Below are 23,033 nucleotides of genomic sequence, written 5' to 3'. Positions count from 1 at the left end.
CCCTTTCCCAATTTTACATATAAAACTACATACAGTCATGTGAAAAAATTAGGACACCCTTTGAAAGCATGTGGTTTTTTGTAACATTTTTAATAAAAGGTTATTTCATCTCCGTTTCAACAATACAGAGAGATTAAAGTAATCCAACTAAACAAAGAAAACTGAAGAAAAGTCTTTTCAAGATCTTCTGTAAATGTCATTCTACAAAAATGCCTATTCTAACTGAGGAAAAAGATAGGACACCCTCACATGTATTCCCTCTTAAATTGGCTCAGATCTCACACAGGTATATCACACCAGGTGCACATAATTAGTAGATCGTTACTCTGCATGTTGAATGAGGCTTGCCCTATTTAAACCTCAGACATTTAGTTTGGTGTGCTCCTGACTGTTGAAGTGAGAGTGAGCACCATGGTGAGAGCAAAAGAGCTGTCAGAGGACTTCAGAAAAAAGATTGTAGCAGCCTATGAGTCTGGGAAGGGATTTAAAAAGATCTCAAAAGATTTTGAAATCAGCCATTCCACTGTCCGGAAGATAGTCTACAAGTGGAGGGCTTTCAAAACAACTGCCAACATGCCCAGGACTGGTCGCCCCAGCAAGTTCACCCCAAGAGCAGACCGCAAGATGCTAAAAGAGGTCTCCAAAAACCCTAAAGTGTCATCTCGAGAACTACAGCAGGCTCTGGCTACTGTTGATGTAGAAGTACATGCCTCTACAATCAGAAAGAGACTGTACAAGTTTAACTTGCATGGGAGGTGTGCAAGGAGGAAACCTTTGCTTTCCAAGAGAAACATCGAGGCCAGACTGACATTTGCCAGAGATAAAGTTGACAAAGACCAGGACTTCTGGAATAATGTTCTTTGGACAGATGAGTCCAAAATTGAATTATTTGGACACAACAGCAGAGGACATGTTTGGCGTAAACCAAACACAGCATTCCAAGAAAAGAACCTCATACCAACTGTGAAGCATGGAGGTGGAAGTGTCATGGTTTGGGGCTGCTTTGCTGCAGCAGGACCTGGTCAGCTCACCATCATAGAATCCACAATGAATTCTACTGTGTATCAGAAGGTGCTTGAAGAACATGTGAGACCATCAGTTAGAAAATTAAAGCTGAAGCGGAACTGGACCATGCAACATGACAATGACCCAAAACATACTAGTAAATCAACCAAAGATTGGCTGAAAAAGAAGAAATGGAGAGTCCTGGAATGGCCAAGTCAAAGTCCAGATTTGAATCCCATTGAGATGCTGTGGGGTGACTTGAAAAGGGCTGTACGTGCAAGAAACCCCTCAAACATCTCACAGCTGAAAAAGTTCTGCATTGAGGAGTGGGGTAAAATTTCCTCAGACCGATGTCGAAGACTGGTAGATGGCTACAAGAACCGTCTCACTGCAGTTATTTCAGCCAAAGGAGGTAACACTCGCTATTAGGGGCAAGGGTGTCCTATCTTTTTCCTCAGTTAGAATAGGCATTTTTGTAGAATGACATTTACAGAAGATCTTGAAAAGACTTTTCTTCAGTTTTCTTTGTTTAGTCGGATTACTTTAATCTCTCTGTATTGTTGAAATGGAGATGAAATAACCTTTTATTAAAAATGTTACAAAAAACCACATGCTTTCAAAGGGTGTCCTAATTTTTTCACATGACTGTAAATAAAGAAAAAATACATATTGGGTATCGCCGTGTCCGAAAATGTCTGAACTATTAAAATATTTTTAAAAAATTCTTGTGCGGTGAACGCAGTAACCGAAAAAAAAAAAACGCGCGATTTGGCATTTTTTTGTCATTTTGTCCCAAAAAACATTTGAATAAGGCCTTATGCACACGACCGTTGTTGTGTTCCGTTCCGCAAAATGGGGTTCCGTTGTTCCGTGATCTGTTTCCATTTTTGTTTCCGTGTGCCTTCCTTTATTTTTGGAGGATCTCCAGACATGAAGGAAAGTAAAAAAAAATCTAAGTCAAGTTTGCCATGCAAATGATAGGAAAAAAAACGGCCGCGGATGACAATCTTGTGTGCCTCCGTGTTTTTCACGGTCCCATTGACTTGAATGGGTCCGCAAACCGTTTTCCGTCAGGTTATATATTTTATTGACGGACTGGAACCACGGATCACGGATGCGGATGACAAACGGTGCTTTAGCCGAGTTTCCAAAGGACCTATTGAAATTCAATGGGTCCGCAGAAAATCACGAAAAACGGAACAACGGACACGGAATAAAACAACGGTCGTGTGCATGAGGCCTTACGCTGATCAAAACGTTGTATGTACTACAAAAATGGCATCAATGAAAAGTATAGTTCGATACACACAAAAAAGCCCTTATAAATCTCTTTAGACCGCAATATAAAAAAGTTATGGCTGTCAGAATATAGCGATACAAAGAAAATTTAGATTTTTCTGAAGATTATTTTTTTTTTTTAAGTAGTAAAACAAAAAGAAAATGTTCAAGTTTGGTATCGCCGCATTTGTATTGAGCCACAGAATAAGAATGTCAGGTCATTTTTAGTGCATAGTGAACGCTGTGATATCAAAACCCCAAAAGCCTTGGTAGAATTTAGTAACTTTTTCAATTTTGTCACACAAATATTTTTTTCCCTTTTTTCTAATACAATAAATGGTAAATTGAATGGTGGCATTAATAACAGAAAATAAGCCCTCATATAGCTATGTGAACGGAAAAATAAAAAAGTTATGTCTTTTGGAACATGAGGAGGATAAATCAAAAATGTTAAAATTAAAATAGGCCTGGTTTGAAAGGGGTTAAAGAAATCAGCCCTGTATGGAGGCTTACTGGAAAATAATATGTAAAGAGGTATCTCCCAGGGAAAGAGAACCATCTCGCTAGCGCCACCTTGTGGATGTGGCTTCCTATGAGTCAAAATCCAACTGTTTAACAATGTGCACGTTAAAGAGTCTTATTAAAAAGTCATATTTTGACTCATGGGGAGCCACTTCCACAAGGTTGTGGTAGTCAGATGGTTCCTTCTCTTTGGGAGATACCTTTTTGCATAGTAGTTACAATATAGTTTCTATGATGTAGCAGATTGTGGCTGTTAAGTTAATTTTGCACTCCAGAAAATGTTTCTGCTCCTTATTCTCTATACTCTATGATATCACTTGTTCTCACCTCTAATCAGTAGACATACATCCTAGCTTACTATACCCAGTGCAGCCAGGGCATAGGGTGGCAATAAAAAGCAAGTGAACCCTTTGGAATTAACTAGATTTCTGCATTGGTTACTAGTAAGATGTGATATGTTTGTTATCTCAGTCTCAATTATAGACACACATGATGTAATTAAACTAATAAGACTCAAACAGGGTATCATTCATGTCTTTTGTTGGAGCACATTGAGTAAGTATTCACAGCACAAGGAGAAAAGGTAAACCCTTGAATAACATCATATACCTTTAGTAGCCATCACTTTCACCAAATTATGTTTCATTTGCTACAAATAAGATTTGCACAACCTTGTGGAGGAATTTTGGACCATTTCTTCCTGTAAATGTGTTTCAGTTCATCAATATCTCATGTCAGAGCATACAGTTGTCTTAAAAATAATAGCAGTCAGACATCACTAACCTGATTAATCACTGTTTTTGGTAGAAAATATATTTCTACATGGCAGATAATTTACTAGCAGGTGTAGTAGAGTAATAGAAATCCAACAGACCCAACAGTCATGACATGCATGCTGCTGATTCTCTGTAATTCAATCACTAATTGAAAGGGGCATGTACAAAATAATAGCAGTGTGGAGGAGTTCAATGAGTGAGGTCATTCATTCTTTGAAAAACAGGCAGCAATTATTGCCCTTATTTAAGGAAGGAAGGCAGCAAATATTGTACATGCTGGTTTCAGTGCATTTCTCTCAGAAATTCTGAGAAAAATGGGTCGTTCCAGACATTGTTCAGAAGAACAGCGTACCTTCATTAAAAAATTGGATGGAGAGGGGAAAACATAAAGAAGTGCAGAAAATGATAGGCTGCTAAAATGATCACAAATGCTTTAAAATGGCAACCAAAACCTGAAAGACGTGGAAGAAAGCAAAAGACTACCATTCAAATGGATAGAAGAATAGCCAAAATGGCAAGGACTCAGCCAACAATCAGCTCCAGGAAGATCAAAGAAGGTCTAAAGTTACCTGTGAGTACTGTTTCAATTAGAAAATGCCTATGTGAAGCCAAGCTATCTGCAAGAAGCCCCCGCAAAGTACCACTGTTGAAAAAGACTTGCTGAAGAGGTTACAATTTGCCAAAGAGCACATTAACTGGCCTAAAGAGAAATGGCGAACATTTTGTGGACTGATGAAAGTAAGATTCTTCTTTTTGGGTCTAGTGGCCGGAGACAATTTGTTAGACGACCCGCAAACACTGAATTCAAGCCACAGTACACTGTGAAGACAGTAAAGCATGGTGGCGCAAGCAGTGGCATGCCCAGGATGTTTGGCACCCGGGGCGGGTCATTTCTCTGTCACCCCCCCCAATACTTGACCACATACCTCTTACATCCAGGGACATCTTCTGTCATGTAGACCTTCTCTTTCCTCTTCTCCTCTGTTAGACCGCCATGAGAAATTCTTTCAGCCGCATCTCGTCTTTACAGAGTTTGTAACACAGACACGTTAGATTTCTCAGTTTTTCCATCAACCTCCCCATCCTGGTGTCCCCACAGTGTGATCCTGCTGCCACCCCCAATACCTGTGCCCATTGTGCTCCCCAATGCCCCAGGTACTATACAGCAGAAAAAATAGTGACCCTAATAGACATAATTGGAGTCCTTTATCAAACTGGTGTAAAGTAAAACTGAATTTCCAAAAGAGCTGTCAAATATGAAAGGTGGAATCTGATTGGTTGCTATGGGGAACTAAGCCAGTTCTACTTTACACCAGTTTGATAAATGACCCAAAATGTTCCTATAGTGTCTACAGCAGCTATAATGTCCCCTAGAGTGCCCCAAATAATAATAACACCTAATACTGTGCTCTAGGCAATAATCCCTGTATAGTGTCCCCAGAAATAATAGACTGGCCCCTACAGTGCCTCCCCAATAGAAAGGCCCCCATGTTGCCCCCACACAGTAATTTCCCCCACACTGCTCCCCACACAGTAGTGTCCCCCACACTGCCCCATACAGTAGTGTCCCCCCACACTGCACCCATACAGTAGTGTCCCCCACACTGCCCCCACACAGTAATTTTCCCCACGCTGCCCCCACACAGTAGTATCCCCCACGCTGCCCCCCACACAGTAGTGTCCCCCACGCTGCCCCCCACTCAGTAGTGTCCCCCACGCAGCCCCCCACACAGTAGTGTCCCCCACACTGCCCCCCCCCCACAGTAGTGTCCCCCACGCTGGCCCCACACAGTAGTGTCCCCCACACTGCCCCCATACAGTAGTGTCTCCCACACAGTAGTGTCCCCCACAATGCCCCCACTCAGTAGTGCCCCCCACGCTGCCCCCCACACAGTAGTCCCCCATGCTGCCCCCCACACAGTAGTCCCCCCACGCTGCCCCCACACAGTAGTGTCCCCCCACGCTGCCCCCACACAGTAGTGTCCCCCCACGCTGCCCCCACACAGTAGTGTCCCCCCACGCTGCCCCCACACAGTAGTGTCCCCCCACGCTGCCCCCACACAGTAGTGTCCCCCATGTTTCCCCCACACAGTAGTGTCCCCCATGCTGCCCCCCACACGGTAGTGTCCCCCATGCTGCCCCCACACAGTAGTGTCCCCCATGCTGCCCCCCACACAGTAGTGTCCCCCATGCTGCTCCCCACACAGTAGTGTCCTCCACGCTGCACCCCACACAGTAGTGTGCCCCACACTTCCCCCCCACACAGTAGTGTCCCTTACACAGTAGTGTCCCCCACGCTGCCCCCCACACAGTAGTGTCCCCCACACTGCCCCCCACATTGCCATCCCTCCTATAATAAATTTCCCCCACTGTGCCACACAGTATCCCACCATATTCCCCAATGTCCTCCTGTGTGCACCCCCCTCATGTCCCCCAAAGTTGGCACATTGTAAAATAAAAGTTTGCCCCCACACGTCCTCTGTCCTGTGTGCACCCCGGCCCCCTCATGTCCCCCAAAGTTGACACATAAAAAATAAAAAAAAGCCTAAAAGCTAAATACTTACCTGCGCTTGCTCGCAGAGTCCCAGCATTGTGCTGCTGAGTCCCGGCACAGGTGCGCGCGATGATGTCATCATGCGCGCCTGCATCAGGATTTCACTACCGCATAGGCTTCAGGCCTACTAGGCCTGAAGCTTATGGCGGTGATCGGCGGTGGGGCAGGGAACTATGCGCTCTGCTCCCTGCCCCACCGCAGTATGTGGGACTGGGTCACGGTTGTCAGCGCTTCAGCAATGAGCGCTTCCATCTGTATTGATGGAAGTGCTCATTGCTTCTGGGCCTGCTGGTACCCCCGTCAGAGCCGTCACCCGGGGAGCAACCCCCCCCCCCGAGCATGCCACTGGGCGCAAGCATCATGATATGGGGATGTTTCTCATACTACGGTGTTGAGCCTATTTATCGCATACCAGGGATCATGGATCAGTTTGACTACATCAGAATACTTGAAGAGGTCATGCTACCTTATGCCGAAGAGGAAACGCCCTTGAAATGGGTGTTCCAACAAGACAACGACCCCAAACACACCAGTAAACGTGCAACATCTTGGTTCCAGACCAACAAGATTGACGTTATGGAGTGGTCAGCCCAATCCCCGTAATCTTAATCCAATAGAAAACTTAGGGGGTGACATAAAAAATGCAGTTTCTGAGTCAAATCCAAGAAATAGAGAAGAACTGTGGAATGTAGTCCAATCATCCTGGGCTGGAATACCTGTTCACAGGGGCCAGAAGTTGGTTTACTCCATGCAACACAGATGTACAGCAGTTCTCAGAAACAGTGGTTATACAACTAAATATTAGTGAAGTGATTCAAAGGAAAGCAAAATATTTAAACATTTCTCAGTTTATATAGTGAATGTTTCAGTTTGTAAAGAAGAATACAAGCACTGCTATTTTTTTTTTGAACAGTCTAATATTCACTTTTCTTTTTTTTTTTTAGAGGAACAACACTAATTTGATATATTTTTCTTCATGTTTTAATTTGGAATAGAATGTGTAGTGTTCCCAATGCATTTGGGTATATGGAAATAAAAGCTATTAGAAAGATTTTGAGCTTTATTCACTTTTTTAAACACACTTTTGCTATTATTTTGAACACAACTGTACAACTCTTCTTTTTCAACCATTCTTTAGTTGATTCACTTGAGTGATTTGAGTCATTGTCTTCTTTCATCTCCCAATGTCTCTTTAGCTTGAGGTCATGAATTGGGAATTTACCTTAAATCCTCCTGTAAAATCTTTTGATCTGTCTTAGAATTCATTACTCCTTTAGTTATCGCAAGATATTCAGCCCCATACTATGTTGCTCCCTCCAGCATGCTTCACAGTTAAATGAGGTTTTGGTGTGTCCAGTTCTTTTTCCTCCTTACTTAGGGGAATATTTAACAAGACAGGCATTTTCTGCGTCAGCTTTATTGTCCCCTTCACTGCCAGGGGATGTGCCACATTTATGACGAGGCACATCCTCTGGCAGTCTGTCCGCCTAACCAGAAATCTATGGGAGCTCTGAGCTGACTAACATAGAAAGTATATTATAGTGCATTTGTATTGTGCAGCAGTTGTGTGCGGTTCTGCTGCGATACTGCAGCTACACAGAGTGACAAACGACATTGGAACAAATAATTTCTACTGGTGTAATTTACCAGTTGCCCCCCCAAAAAACTGATTGAAGAAGGGGTGCGATATACCAATAATATACTTTCTATATAGTGCATTTAGGTAGTGCAGCATTGGTTTGTGGTTTTACTGCATTACTGCAGCTACACAGAGTGACAAGCTCTATTGGAACAAATTATTTCTACTGGTGTGAAATACCAGTTGCCCCACAAAAAAAAATTATTGAAGCAGCGGTGTTATATACCAATAATGTACTTTCTTTATAGTGCATTTGGGTACAGCAGCATTTGTTTGTGGTTTAGCTGCGTTACCTCAGCTACAGATAGGGGCAAACGCTTTTGGAACAAATAATTTCTACTGGTGTCATATACAGGTTGCCCCACCCAAAAAAGTGAAAAAAAAGTGGGCTACAGTAAAATTGTTATTCAGTGACCGCATAATGTATCTCGAGCCACATAATCACAATTTATTTCAAGTCAGGTGAATGCCTAATTTTTAAGGCCCGTACTCCTGTGGCCTAAAATAAAAATTTTCTAGGCTCCAACAGGGCACATTTCAGAGAATTTCCCTTTAAGACGCATAAAAATGGCCCCTGATTAAAATACATATTTTTTGTGGGAAATTTTGTCATTGATCCCCCTCTAGTATGTCTCTGTCCATATTGTGGGACTATTTGCACACTTCTACTAAGTATTTGGTGGCTGCAAATATGAGCTAAAGGTTTTTCAGGTTCGCCTGCAATTAAAGTGAATGGGGCCAGCCGCGAATTTGCGGTTCGCAAACATTTGACCGCCCTGGCTGAGGTTCGTCCATCACTATTCTTGATCACAGTTTTTCTTATATTGGACACAAGAACAGAGGGTTTTGCAGTTTGTATAGTTTTCTGTAGCTCTTTTGCTGTTATCCCTTCACTGCTTATAGGGCTGCCCGTTGTGTTCTTGGACTGATCTTACCAGGATGACAACTCCTAAGGAAAGTAGCAGCCGTCCTTGTTTTTCTCTATTTGTATATACATTTTCTAACCAGATACTGATGTACACTCAGCTCTTTCACAATGCTTTTCTAGCCCTATGTGATGTGTCTCTATAACATATTTTCTGAGGTCTTCCGATATCTGTTTGCATCCCACGCTTCCAATCTCTTCTCTTTAATTGAAACACATTTTGCCAATTAGCTCTTGGAGAAATCACCTTTACAAAGGTTCAATTAGTTTTTCTGCCCGCACTCTGTATGTTTGCTAAATGTGCTTAATAAAAGACAGGAATGGTGTTATTAGTTTATAGTTAGAGATGAGTGAATTGAATCCCACTAAGTGGAATTGGATCCGAATTTCAGGATAAATTTGATTCACCTAGAAGCCGAATTCCCTCGTGCTTTGTGTCAGCGAATAAATTTAACCTGAAAAAGCAAAAAAATAAGAAAAAAATTCAAACTTACCGCCTCCATTTGCTTGCGACAGGCCGCCAGCCTCCATCTTGCTTGAAGATCTCGGCTGAAATCCCGTGCGGCGCGAGATTACGTCATCATGCCAGCAGATGTGATGACATCATACGTCACCACATCAGCCGGCGTGATGACGTAATTTCGCGCCGCACAGGATTTCGGCCGAGATCTTCAAGTAAGATGGTGGCAGCTGGCCCGTCGCGAGCAAATAGATGCAGTAAGTTTGATATGTATGAATGCGGCATCTTTGGGGTACAATGATTGCAGCTCTCTGTCATTGCACCCGCTACTTACAAAAAAATGCGCTTCGTGATGAAGTAATTTGTTGCAAAGCGAATTTTTGGGGGAAATTTGGCGAATCAGCCGACTCAAACTTTCAACAAATTATATATAAAGTGAGAAGAAAGATGGGCGGCACAGCTAATGTCCCAAGTAGGCCCAATCAATTCACTCATCTCTATTTAGGCTACTTTCACACCTGCGATCGGTGCTGATCCGTCTTGTATCTGCACAGACGGATCCGCACCGATAATGCAAACGCTTGTATCTATTCAAAACGGATCCGTTTGCATTATTCTTTAAAAAAAAGTCTAAGTCAAAATGGTTCCGTCATGACTTACATTGAAAGTCAATGGGGGACGGATCTGTTTTCAATTGCACCATATTGGGTCAGTGAAAACGGATCCGTCCCCATTGACTTACATTGTAAGTCAGAACGGATCCGTTTGGCTCTGCATCGTCAGGTGGTCAGGTTTTGGTGTCCGCCTTAAAAGCGGAACGGAGACTAAACGCAGCCAAACTGATGCATTCTGAACGGATCCTTATCCATTCAGAATGCATTAGGGCCGAACTGATCCGATTTGGTCCGCTTGTGAGAGCCCTGAAACGAATCTCACAAGCGGACCCAGAAACGCCAGTGTGAAAGTAGCCTTATCGTTATAAAATGTTTGCCTATAACTGGGACTTAGACAGCAAACAACGTAGCAATCAATGCAGAAACCCATGTAATCCCCAAGAGTCCACTTACTTTTTTCTTGCAGCTACGGTTTACAGTGCTTAGTGTAATGGTACATCGAACGGCACGGGGCTATGCCATTAATAAGATCACATTCATACAATGTCAGCTTACTATCCTGAGATGAAAGGAAACTGAAATGACCAGCTCCCTGTCAGAAAAAAAGGTTAAAAACCGCACTCAAATGGGGGAATTTTTCATGAGGATAAGGCCTCATGCACACGAACGTATATTCTTTACATGTCCATTCCATATTTTTTGTGGACCATATATGGAACCATTCATTTCAATGGTTCCTCAAAAAAAAAGGAAGTTACTCCGTGTGCATTCCGTTTCCGTATGTCTGTACTTCCGTTATGCAAAAAAAAAAGAGCATGTCCTATTATTGTCCACATTACGGACAAGGATAGGACTGTTCTATCAGGAGCCAGCTGTTAAGTTCCGCAAAATACGGAATGCACACGGATGTCATACGTATTTTTTGCAGATCCCTTTTTTGCAGACCGCAAAATAAATACGTTTGTGTGCATGAGGCCTAATACTGTATTTTAAGTCAATTTGAGATTGAGATTGAGTTGGTGTACTTTGCACCAAATGTATCAAATGTTGCATGTTGTTTTTTAAATGTGGTGCTTTTTATGACTGGAGTGAGTTTCTGACTTTTTCTGACTTTTAAAAAAAGTTGCAGTAAAAGATCTGAATTAAAACAAACTAACATATCCAACTACACCAAGTTACTAAGAATGATGCGTCTTGCAAGATTGGGACTACATTTCAGCAAATAGAGTTGGGGATTTGGTCAGGGTTAATGGTATCCTTAATGCTGAGAGATAAAGGCAGATGCTTATCCGTCACGCAATACCACTAAGAAGGCATCTGACTGCCTCCAAATTTATTCTGCAGCAGGTCAGTAGGACAATGACCCCAAACATACAGCCAATATCATTAAGAACTATCTTTAGCATAAAGAACAAGGGGTCCTGGAAGTGACCCCACAGAGCCCTGATCTCAACATCATCAAGAAAGTGGTTAGTTCTGCAAAATGTCTGGAACAACCTACCTGCCAAGATCTTTCAAAAACTGTGTGCAAGTGTACCAAGTAGAATTGATTCTGTTCTAAAGGCAAAGGGTGGTGGTCTCACCAAATACTGATTTTGTTTAGATTTCTCTTTTGTTCATTCCCTTTGCATTTTGTTAACTGATAAAAATAAACTATTAACACTTCTATTCTTGAAAGCATTCTTAGGTCAATTTCACATGATCATATTTAGTACGAGAAATACGCTCCTTGTGTTAGAGGTATTTCCTGTCCTGAATGCTGCTCCTATGATATGGAACCACAGGATTATAATGATTTATAATACTGTGTGTTCCTGTCTGATCCCAACTCTCAAGATTTGTACTAACTGCATTATGTGAGCACAGTTCATTAAGTCATTATAATAACGTGCGTCCATGTCATAAGAGCAGCATTCAGGACGTGAAATATGGAGCATATTTCTCACATTGAATATGCTCATGTGAAATCGGCCTTACTTTACAGCATTTTTCCACACCTGCCTGAATGCATGCACAGTAATATTACAGTACACAGATGGAACAGTCGTTCACTTGACATTTAAATGGTTTGAAAATAGTTCTAGTGAGGAACTGAAATATTGATGATCTGTACACTGCGTGAATACATCCCACATTCACTTAAATTATTGGGGTGATGCTTCTTTATGTTTGGACACAGCCATAGGATAGCTTATAAGAGTCTGATCGCTAGGCTTCCCACCACTAGAGCTTCCACTGGTGACAAGGAGGTGTTCATGTTCTGTGAATGTAGCGTCAGTCAAGCATGGGAGCTGATGCTCCATGCAAACCCTATGACTTGATAGCCAAGTACATCAGTGGAATGACCAGCAATCAGACACTTATAATTAGAGATGAGTGAAGTTTAGTAAAATTCAATTTGGCTGCTTCGCCAAATAAAAAAATTAAAAAAATCCGCTTTGCAATGAATTACTTTGTCACGAAGCGTATTTCTTTGTAAGTAGTGGGTGCAATGACAAGGGGTGATTAAACTGCTCCCCATTTTTGCACCCCTTAGATGCTGCATTCATAGCTGATCGCGGTATCTGATAGGAATAATACAGTGTACTTTTTTTTTTTTATTACCTGATCCATTTGCTCGCAACAGGCTGGCCGTCGCCATCTTGCTTGAAGGTCTGGTGTGAAACCTTTCGCAGCCCGAGATGACGTCATCACATCACCCGACGTGGTGACGTCATACGCAAGCAAGATGATGGTGGCCGGCACTTCACGAGTAAATGGATCAGGTATTATTTTGTTTATTACGCTATTTATTGATTTGCTACCGGTACAAGTACGGGGAAATTCAGCTTTGCGGCGAATCAAATTTATCCTGAAATTCAGATCGAAGTCCACTCAGTGGACTTATAATCTATCACCTAGTACTTTTAAAGTTTGTGCCTATGTTTGCATTTGCATGTCAACATATTATTCTTATTTAGATACCTATGTGTTCTTCTATAGCTCTTTGTAATAAAGTACTCAGAAATACCAACTACACATACAATCCACAGCAGTTATACGTTGTAAATTCAACACTTACAAAAAGAAACGATTATTTCATGGATTTATTATATTATATTATATTTAGTTAATCTTGTTAATTAGTTTCAAGCTGATACTTCTTTAACCAGTAAGATATAATTTTAATAGGTGTAAGAAAACATATTTCACATTAGAATTTGATTTCATTAACTTTTTACAGCTACCTTTAAACACTTATTAACCAGGTGAGAATCTGATAAAATTTAATTCAGTGGGAAAAGAAACAGGATTTTAATTGAATTTACATAATGCTCATCTCAACTATTCATTAGGATACTTTAATAAAATTGCTGCCGAGGTGATTTAGTAGATACATTTATTTTCCAATGTGCAGTATGTCTTAAAAGAGTGCAGACCTCTAGAAGTAGACTCTGGAAAACATTAATGAAGCAGACCACTAACTAGGCAAACTATGTGAAATTCTACCTTTTCACAGGGGAATTTATTGAAGCTGAAATAAAATGAATAACTAGGCTATATCCACTGTGTACAAAATGCAGATTTAGAGATCATTTGCTGCTACAGATACTAATTCATTTCTACATTTAATTCCACTAAAATAACAAGAGAACTGAAGTAGTAATTTTCTTAGAATTGCAATCATCATTTGTTTCATCCCCCGAGGATCTTCTGTCAGTGATTTAGCTGCACTGTTCAGCCATTTAAAGGAGTTTTCCAGGATTTACATATTGATGACTTATCCTCAGGATAGGTCAATATGAGGAGGCTGCAGTGCTCCCGTGAGTGCTTCAGCCTCCTCGCACCTTAACAAGCACAAGTGCTGTACATTGTATAGCGGCTGTCCTTGGTATTGCTGCTAAGCCCTTCACTTGAATGGGGCTGAGCCTAAGCCATGTGACCTATGAATGTGATGTCACGTGGCTTAGAAAGAGGACTAGATGCTGACAGAGTGCTGAGGCCTCTTTGTACAGCTGATCCCAGAATTCAGAACCCCTTCAATCTGATATTGATTTCTTATCCTGAGGATAGGTCTTCAATATGTATATTCTAAAGAACCCCTTTACTCATGAAATGGAAGTTTGCTGATTTGTACATATCAGAGCTACAGTACATGACCATTCTCCACTTTTTTCTTATTAGATCCTTTTATGACAAATTTTAAAGACTACCACGTACAACAAAGAATATCATTTCATACATGAGTCGTATACCTTTTTTTTTATATATAGAAATGATTGGTCATTCACTGTATAGTTTCATAAATGACACAGGATCTCTGTAAATTCTAGAACACATATTTTTGCTTTAGTGAAATCAATCTACCATTAGTAGCTATATAGCGTACAATTATTGAGAAGTTGTTTGTGCTGTAGTATAGACTTCAAAAACATAGAGCTATGGAATCATTTTATGTATCCATCAAGGATAATCTGAGTAATCTGTACTACTCAGGGCAGAAAAATAAACCATAATAAGTTTAGATGGGCTGCACTTTTCTTCTTGGTTCTTAAAGATGAAACATACCATACTCTTAAAGAAGTCTTATGTTTTATAGGTATACTATAACGTTGAGCATAGGTTTAATAGTCTAGTGCTTTGTTTTTGTCATTGGAAGTCAATACTACAAATGTTTTTCCAATAGATGACTGTTGAGTCAAAGAAAAAAAAAAGTGTAAAATAGGAGGGTCAAAATTTACAGTGAAGGAAAATCTCTCAGGAGTTCCCATTAAAGGGACACATTCCCAGAAAATATATTTTTTTTATTCATTTTTTTTTTGGACTATTTTTATTTTTCATTTCAGCAGTATGATGCCATTGAAAATAAAATGCAAAACATTGTCCTTGTATAGCTGTAACATACAACTCATCAAACAACCTAAATAAATAGGTAATCCATTGGCAGTTTACTGCTGCTGTAAGGAAAGATGCTACTTGCAAGCTAATCCTCATTATAATAGTAGGTGTCGAATTGAGAAACAGTATGACAGCGTTACTGTTCTCTTTATAGGCCTAAATAAAGATGCCTATAGAAGAGCATCACTTTGATTAGTGCAATGTGTGATGCTCTAATTCAGCCATCCCTCTTCTCTGGCCAAAGTGATGGCCTGACTGTGAGAGATAAGTAATACTGTCTGCCCTCCTAAAAATTCAAACAAAGATGAAAGCCAGGAGAATATATGGAGTTGCTTCAGAAAATTACATCTGAAAAATGATATCCAGAAAACCATCCACCCCTTTTTTTTTAAATAAAAAAATACATAAAATAGTCACATAACGTTAATATTATGGCAGCAGTCCACCTTGCTCATCTACTCTTTAGCTGCAGAACTCCAATGGCTTGGTCCCGCCGGCTTCTTTCTCTTCCTGCCTGGTGATTCTGGCTGTCGGAGTTGCAGCGCTCCTTTCATGCAGATTCAGGCCTGCTTCCTGCCCACAATGACCCTCTCTGACTGTAGGGCATATGCTGTGTTCACTTGCCTGTTCAATTTACCTGACCTCCACCTTTTCTCTGTTCTGATTCTGAGCTGCCCTCCCTGACCTCAGCCTGTTTATCGAATTGCATTAACTCTGCCTGCCGTGACCTCAGCCTCAGGGGTGAACATACTACCTGTGCAGCCAGTTCAGCTGCACAGGGGCCCAGTATGGGAGGGGCCAATTCTTGAAAACTAGTGAGTGCTTCCATTATGGAAGTGCTCACTAGTCTGCAGGAGGCAAGGGAGAGAAAAGCTGTGGGGGTCTAAGTATCGATATGGGGGCCTGAGCATCTGAGATGGGGGTCTGAACATCAATATGGGGGACTGAACATCTGATATGGGGGTCTGAGCATCTGATTTGGAGGTCTGAGCATCTGATATGGAGGTCTGAGCATCTAATATGGAGGGCTGAGCATCGATATGGGGGTCTGACCTTAAGATATGGAGGTCTGAGAATCTTATATGAGGGTCTGAGAATCTGATAAGGGGGTCTGAGGATCTTCTAAGGAGGTCTGAGGATCTGAAATTAGTGTTTGAGGATCTGATATGGCGGTTTGATTTGAGATCTGATATGGGGATCTGATCTGAAAGCAAGGGGGATATTTTTGTATTGTCACACATTATATTTTTGTACTAATGCATATTATAAGGGGGCATTTTTCTACTGGCAAACATTGTAAGGAGAATTATTACTACTGGGGGACTATGGGGAACATGATTACTAGTATTGGCACTATGGGGGCATTATTACTTTTGGGGCACTGTTAACACTGAGTGCACTCTAGCAGATAATCATTTCTATTGGTTGGACTTTAGGGAGCATTATTACTGTGGTGGGCACCCTGGCACAGTATCAGGTTAGCACAATTATTTTTGGGGGACATGGATACACTATACTAACGCCTGGGCACAGTTATTTTTTTTTTTGCTAGTTTGTTATTATTATTTTTTTATTGTCTTTTTGTTAAACTCTGCAGAGAAAAGAGATGGCTGAAAGAAGTCATCATGGTGGTCTGGTCTGAATAGAGAAGATGAGTAAAGAGAATGTGTAAATCAGAGAAGACATCACTGGATGTAAGAGGTACGTGCATTGTATTCTCCTGTATGTTTGTGGTGCTTTATGTAATGGTTTCCTAGTATGTCTAACAGTAGGGCTGGTGGGAAGAGGTTAAGTTGAGAATTTGGCATGGGGGGGGCACCATTTCAATTTTTACTTCTGGCAGCATAATGGATAGGTTTACCCCAAAACACTGAGGAAAAGGGGGGCAAAGACACATTCTTTGCCAAGGGCTCTCTGCTGTCTGTGTCCATCCCTGCTCGGCCTGTCCCTGACTACAGTTGTTGTCTCCTCACTAGGTGCCCTGCACTGGTGTCTCCTGATCCTAGAGGGTGAGTAGTCACTCGAACTGAGACTACTCCAAGAGGTAGCAGCTGGTGTTTTATTTGCAGTGAAGTCCAGATCCCTGTATAGGGGGTTAACTGGTGAATACCTGGGGAGCTATATATTAACGAATATTCTAAAAAACTAATATATAGCACTATATTGAATTTTTTTCCATCTGAAGTCATGGATGATTCCTCCCTGCTTAAACTGCTTTTGGGCCAATCATGTGTTCAGATGGAAAAAATTATGAATATTCTAAAAACTAATATATAGCACTATATTCTATAGTGTTATAGATTAGCTTTTGACCCACGCCTGTATTGATCACGTAATATTCGCATATTACGCGATCATTACCTTGCCGATTGTCGAGTAAAAAAAAGGATATAGAATATAACGAATATTCAAATTCGCGAATATTCAACAAATATTCTACAAAATATTAGTGAAATATCGCAAATTCAAATATTGCCCCTGCCGCTCATCATTAATGCCAACAGGTCAGCCAGTTACATAAGTACACATCTGCTGACAGATGACCTTTAATGGTTTGTAACTTTTTTATTTGTTTGACTACCTAAATTATTTTTGAGACCTTTTTGTTCGCAAGTCTGTGTCACCCAAAAGTGGGGGGAAAATGGCTGTGTATCTTATGGGGCGAATACTAAATACTGCTTCCATTATGGAAGCGGTCATTAGTAGAGCAGGACCAGGGATTGGTGAATACAGCGCTCCCTGTGCTGGCTCTGTACTCACCTCTTCCTGGTCTTTATCTGCCAGCATCACACACAGAGCACAGGGTGAGGACATTGGTGAACTCTATGACCTCACACAGATTGACATTAGGTCGCAGTACAGCGCGGCAGGAAACAGATCTCACAGGTGATAGTGTTGTCCGGAGCAGGAGATAACTAGATTTTTTTTTATATTAGATGTGAGAAATCTGATTTAAGGTCTGAGACACACTGGGGGTCTATTTTGGGGTCTGATATGAGATCTTAGAAACACTGGGGGTCTGATCAACACTCGGGGTCTGTTATGAGGTCTAAGAAACACTGGGGGTCTGATTACCATTGGGGGTCTGATTGTTGGTCTGATTTGAGGTCTAATGAAAAATATGTTCTTATTTTACTCCTCTAAAACCTAGGTGCGTCTTATAGGGCGAAACATATGGTAAAATGCATTGTCTCACATAGATATAGTGGTGCTGTTTTCATTTGGCATGTCCATTTTTTTTTTTTTTTTTTTTTTTCTTTCATTTGTATTTTATTATAGTTTTTACATTTATTTTTGATAAATAATATGTCCTCCAAGAAATCATTAAAAAACCTCTGCGGGATACATTTTTTTTACTTTTCCCACTTTACTTTTCCCACATGCTTCCTCTATGCTGTTTCCTCTATTCACAGCATAACACTCATTAAGCACTATGTACAGGAGAAAGGCGAAGGCAGTGATAAAAGCAGTAATAAACAATTTCTGTCTTCTCTTCGGGGTACCCACTATCACTGACTGCCAGGGACTCAACTTGTTCCTGCTAGATTATAGGAGCTTTTATATTGGGCCATTCGGCGCTGAGCTTACAACTATAGATAACCAAACAGACGAGCTATCTGTTCCTTTTCAGTAGGATGGTTGCCACGAACCATGGCTATGTGGACCACTTGAGGCCTGCAGACCACGGTTTTCCACCCCTGATCTAATGTGTATTGTGGCTTACATATAAGCCAACTGCAGGGTTTCTTTGTGTGGACTCTTTAATGGATGAACAATAACACTGAACATTTTATCAATAAGACATCAATATGCCTGTGTCATGAATGCTCGCATGTCAGGTGCCAGCAGATCAGTTAGCCTGGCAACACGTGGGTTAATCTGACTGGTTCCTTGTGGATCATTTGTGTCTGTGTTGTTTTGGTAATGACCACACCCCTTGTCTCAGGTGTTCTTGGTATGATCATTTAACCTTTCCTATTTATTACTGCTTACCCCTTCTGGGGGTGCAGTTTATAGCTTCAGTTTCTGAACTCTGGTCTAGCTGGTTTTTGGATCGCGGCTTTTGCTCCACGTGAAGTTAAGTGTCGTCTTCCCTATTTGTATTTTGTTTGTTGTATTTCCCTGTCTTTTTATCTAGGTCTGAGGGAGACTACTGTTCATCCTTCTGGTGGAGGAATAGGTTGTTTCAAGTCCTGTCACTATACCAGGGCCCTACAGGGTGTGTTAGGGCACTAGGTTTCTATGTATGAACTTTCCTACCATCAAGGTCAGTTCATAGTGATAGTTAGTCAGGACTTGGATTAGGGTTGCTCTAGGAGGTGACCTTCTCCTTTACCCTAGTTTCCAGGCCTAGTTCCTGTTCTCTTTCCTCCTGTGCTCGGTGTGGAGTTTCCCACCCACACCGCATCATCCATGACAGCCTAATGAAATTTGAGAATTGCACTATAAGGGTTTGATAACGTGGTGACTGTATTTGATTCAGATTCTTGTTCTTCCAACTACTGTAGATATCACAGGAACTGGTTTCCCTAATGAACCAGGCAAAATCCCTTATGACCAAAATGCTGAAACTGATTCCTCGGGGCCTAAAAATGCCTAATCAGTTATTCATAGGAACTTAAAATAAAATGAAATATTATATTAACAGACTGCTATTTAAGACTTATTATTTCCTATGAACAATCCACAAAATAAATCTTTGGAGCCATTAAAAGAATTGGACTAGTTAAAGATCAAAGGATAATACATTCAAAATGGAAAATGCTATCAAGGAGACCAAACTAAATAAATTCAAGAGAGACTGGGATGATTGTAAATGGAAAGAGTATATTCTTGGATTAAACAGGATGTAACTGAAGCTAAATCCAGTCTGCACAAAAGGCATAGTAAAAAATGTTGTAATTGTGTTAGTTTTACTGACACAAATTCCTCATTGAACCAGTCAACCATTTACAACAGATTATCATATTCTTTGCTATATATTGACGAGAGCTCAAATCTCTCTTCTAAACAGATATCTGACTTTTTCACCCATAGATAATTATATTGTCTTTTCAGTTATTCTGGATGTGAACAAATTTGCCCTGAACTTGACAGTAAAGAAATATTTTTTTGTGTCTTTAATAAAACAAATGGAAACTACTAGTAGGCATAGAAGATCACCTGTTGTGAATATGGAGAATAATAACAACAATTTAGAGATCAGTATTAAAGAGGTTTTCCGAGATTTTTTTATCTGATCGGTGGGGGTTTGACACCCAGGGGCTCGACCAATCAACTATTTGAGAAGGCAACTGCACTTGCAGTAGTTCCGCAGCCTTCTCTGAGCTCACCAAGCATAGCACTGTATGTTGTATAGCGACTGTGCTTGGCATCACAGCTCAGCCCAATTCACTTCAATAGGGCTGAGCTGCACCTAGGTAATTTGACCAATGAATGTGGCATCACATGGTCTAGGAAAAGCTCCAAGAAGGTTGTGATGCTACTGCGAGCACTGGTGCCTTCTCAAACAGCCAATTGGGGGAGAATCCCAGGTGTCAAAACTCCCCAGGTCATCAGTTAAACTATCCATACTCCTTTAATGTTTTTCTGGATAAACATCACAATAAGGTTTATGTATATTATGAATACGTTGCTTGAACTGATGCAAGCTCTAAATTTGTGTGAGCAGATGAACTAATGGTGTTGGCTTTGCTTTTGAAACCACCATTCCAGGTTTATAACCAGTGGTATCTAGATCCAATGCAGAGTTTGGAGAGATGATGCTCCAAAATTTCTATTTCATGGGCTGTGTTACTGCCAATGTCATAGACTCTTTTTACCGTTAGCAGCAGCTGTTTATATATATATATATATATATATATATATATATATGTGTTTTCCTGAATATTCTTCCACCAGAACCTAAATACAGATGAAATATTTAAATGCTCAGTACTGTCTGACACATTCACAAGAGTGGAATAGCTTAGAGTAACATAATCTACTTCTCAGTGTCACAGTGATATCTCACGGTGTCTAGAGATGAAAGAGTCACATACAAGAAACCAAGCGACAGGTGATCAAGCAAATGTCCTAACTAAATCTATAACTCATCTGGATTTGGTTAACATCTATTTATTCAACTATAATAGGAATTTGCTGAGTAAAAGTCCCTAAAATATGTAAGCAAAGAGGTACTTCATCAGGGAAAAATATACTGAACATAAAGCCACAGTAGGCATGTGCCTACAGGCAGTCCTAAGGAAGCCATGATGTATGCCAACTGAAGGAGGAACGACAAATGTAATATACTGAACAATGTGATTCTATATGTGAATAATCACTTTTTGTATGTTGATAGGACACACATTTATGTGGGAGTGAGGGAAGGGCACCCAGTGTGGGGCAAGGTAAAGTGTGCAGAAGGTGCTAGATGTTGTGGGATAAGCACCACAATCTCATGAGCCATACATGAGTTAAAGAGCACCCACCAGAAGGATCAACCCTATTAAACCGGGCATAGTGCTTTATAGGGTTAATCCCGCTGATGAAAATGATACCTGTCTTCTGCAAATCAATTTCAGCATTCCCAAGAAATAAAAAAAAGACTTTGATTCTTTGCGTCTGTCTGTGAAGGTTTTCATTTATCCAGGTCATGGTATATATCTGTAAAGAATAAATCAAGGCAACTGGACGTACTGTAGATTTCTTGAAAACGTTTCACTCGTTCTTCCAACAAGCTTTCTCAATTCTGAGTGATTGTACAAAAATTCTGTGAATAAATATGTAACTGAATCCACATCTGGTAATTATACCCAGCATTGGGTCAAAGGTGTTGATGCCATTATCCTAATTGGAGTCAGTAGGTGATAAAGACTTCCCAGAAAAAGGTGTCAAGACAGCTGGGAGTCATCCAGACTCTACACCACCAGGCAGAGAAAATCCCCACCAGCACAGAGGCCAAGGCGAAGGAACTCAAACACCTCAGAGGGGCACTTAAAACTTGTGGGTATCCAGTTTGGGCCTTTGTCAAAATAGAAGGAGGGAGAAGAAAGACCATCAAGACTACCAGTGAGGGCGAGAAGCATGACAGACGCAAGAATATGGTTATCCCATATGTAGCTGGGGTGTCTGAGAAACTCAAAAGGATTTTTTATAAACATCACATTCCTGTTTGCTTTAAACCCAGCAACACACTGAGGCAACAACTGGTTCACCCCAAAGACCCAACGCCTAAACACAAGATGGACAACATTGTGTACGCAGTCCAGTGCAATGAGGAATGCTCAGAACTGTATATCGGCGAAACAAAACAACAACTACATCAGCGTATGGCTCAGCATAGAAGAGCCAAAACCTCTGGTGAAGATTCAGCCGTGTACTTACATCTAAAAGGAACAGGTCACACCTTTGAAGACAGTCAAGTACGTGTTTTGGATAAGGAGGCCGATTGGTACAAACGAGGCGTGAAGGAGGCCATCTACGTAAAAATGGAGAAGCCAAGCTTGAATAGAGGTAGGGGGGGTTAGACATCTATTGTCTGCCACGTATAATGCTGTCTTGACACCTTTTTCTGGGAAGTCTTTATCACCTACTGACTCCAATTAGGATAATGGCATCAACACCTTTGACCCAATGCTGGGTATAATTACCAGATGTGGATTCAGTTACATATTTATTCACAGAATTTTTGTACAATCACTCAGAATTGAGAAAGCTTGTTGGAAGAACGAGTGAAACGTTTTCAAGAAATCTACAGTACGTCCAGTTGCCTTGATTTATTCTTTACAGATATTTGATTCTTTGCGCAAATTAGGGCTTCAGTACACCAATTGGTGGTGCCTAGACCCTCGGTGCACCTAAGTCCTTCAGATTTCCAGTGCTGGCCATACTTATATAGTGTTTTTTTTTTTTTTTTTTATAGCAGAATAGTGATTACTGATATTGCTAAATATTCTTACCATCCAGTCCAGGCAAAACCGTTCTTCTCATAGCCAATACCAAGCCCAGTGGAGAACCAAACAGGAAAAAGTCTGACACCTCAAAGTCGAAACGACCTATGTTTTCTTCACAAAGATTCGAGCTTCCTGTTCTCGGAAAGTCAATTTCATCTTTCAGGACACTCGAATGGATGCTGGAATACAAGAAAAATTGTAATACAAATATTGCACAATTCACAGTCAACTGGGAATTTGAAGTGCAGCTTTTGTAGGACACAGCCAGTTTTGGATTTGAAGATGCAACCCCATATTTCAAATCTGACGTGCCATTTTGTATGGTAATATCTTTGTAATGCGTTTACGTATTCAAGAAATTAGGACTTCGTTTTTTTGCAAAACATTGTACTTTATCTTAGTGTTCATTTTAGTGAATATATTGTGCTTTTATTTGAAAAAAATC

At 40.8% G+C, this 23,033-nt stretch overlaps 1 protein-coding gene across 1 annotated transcript in view; it reads right to left on the bottom strand.

Moving 5' to 3' along the window:
• The window catches only part of LOC122932882 (membrane-associated phosphatidylinositol transfer protein 3-like), a 787,926-nt gene that overhangs the window by 128,256 nt on the left and 636,637 nt on the right, over positions 1 to 23,033 (bottom strand). Inside the window, exon 9 of the mRNA XM_044287536.1 lies at positions 22,595 to 22,767. Coding sequence (XP_044143471.1) covers positions 22,595 to 22,767 — 173 coding nt within the window. The remainder of the gene's footprint in view (positions 1 to 22,594; positions 22,768 to 23,033) is intronic.

Source organism: Bufo gargarizans, chromosome 3, assembly GCF_014858855.1.
Source record: "Bufo gargarizans isolate SCDJY-AF-19 chromosome 3, ASM1485885v1, whole genome shotgun sequence".
In the NCBI taxonomy this organism is placed as follows: domain Eukaryota; kingdom Metazoa; phylum Chordata; class Amphibia; order Anura; family Bufonidae; genus Bufo; species Bufo gargarizans.
Note: the sequence above shows the minus strand (reverse complement) of the source record. Positions and strands in the feature narration are given on the sequence as shown.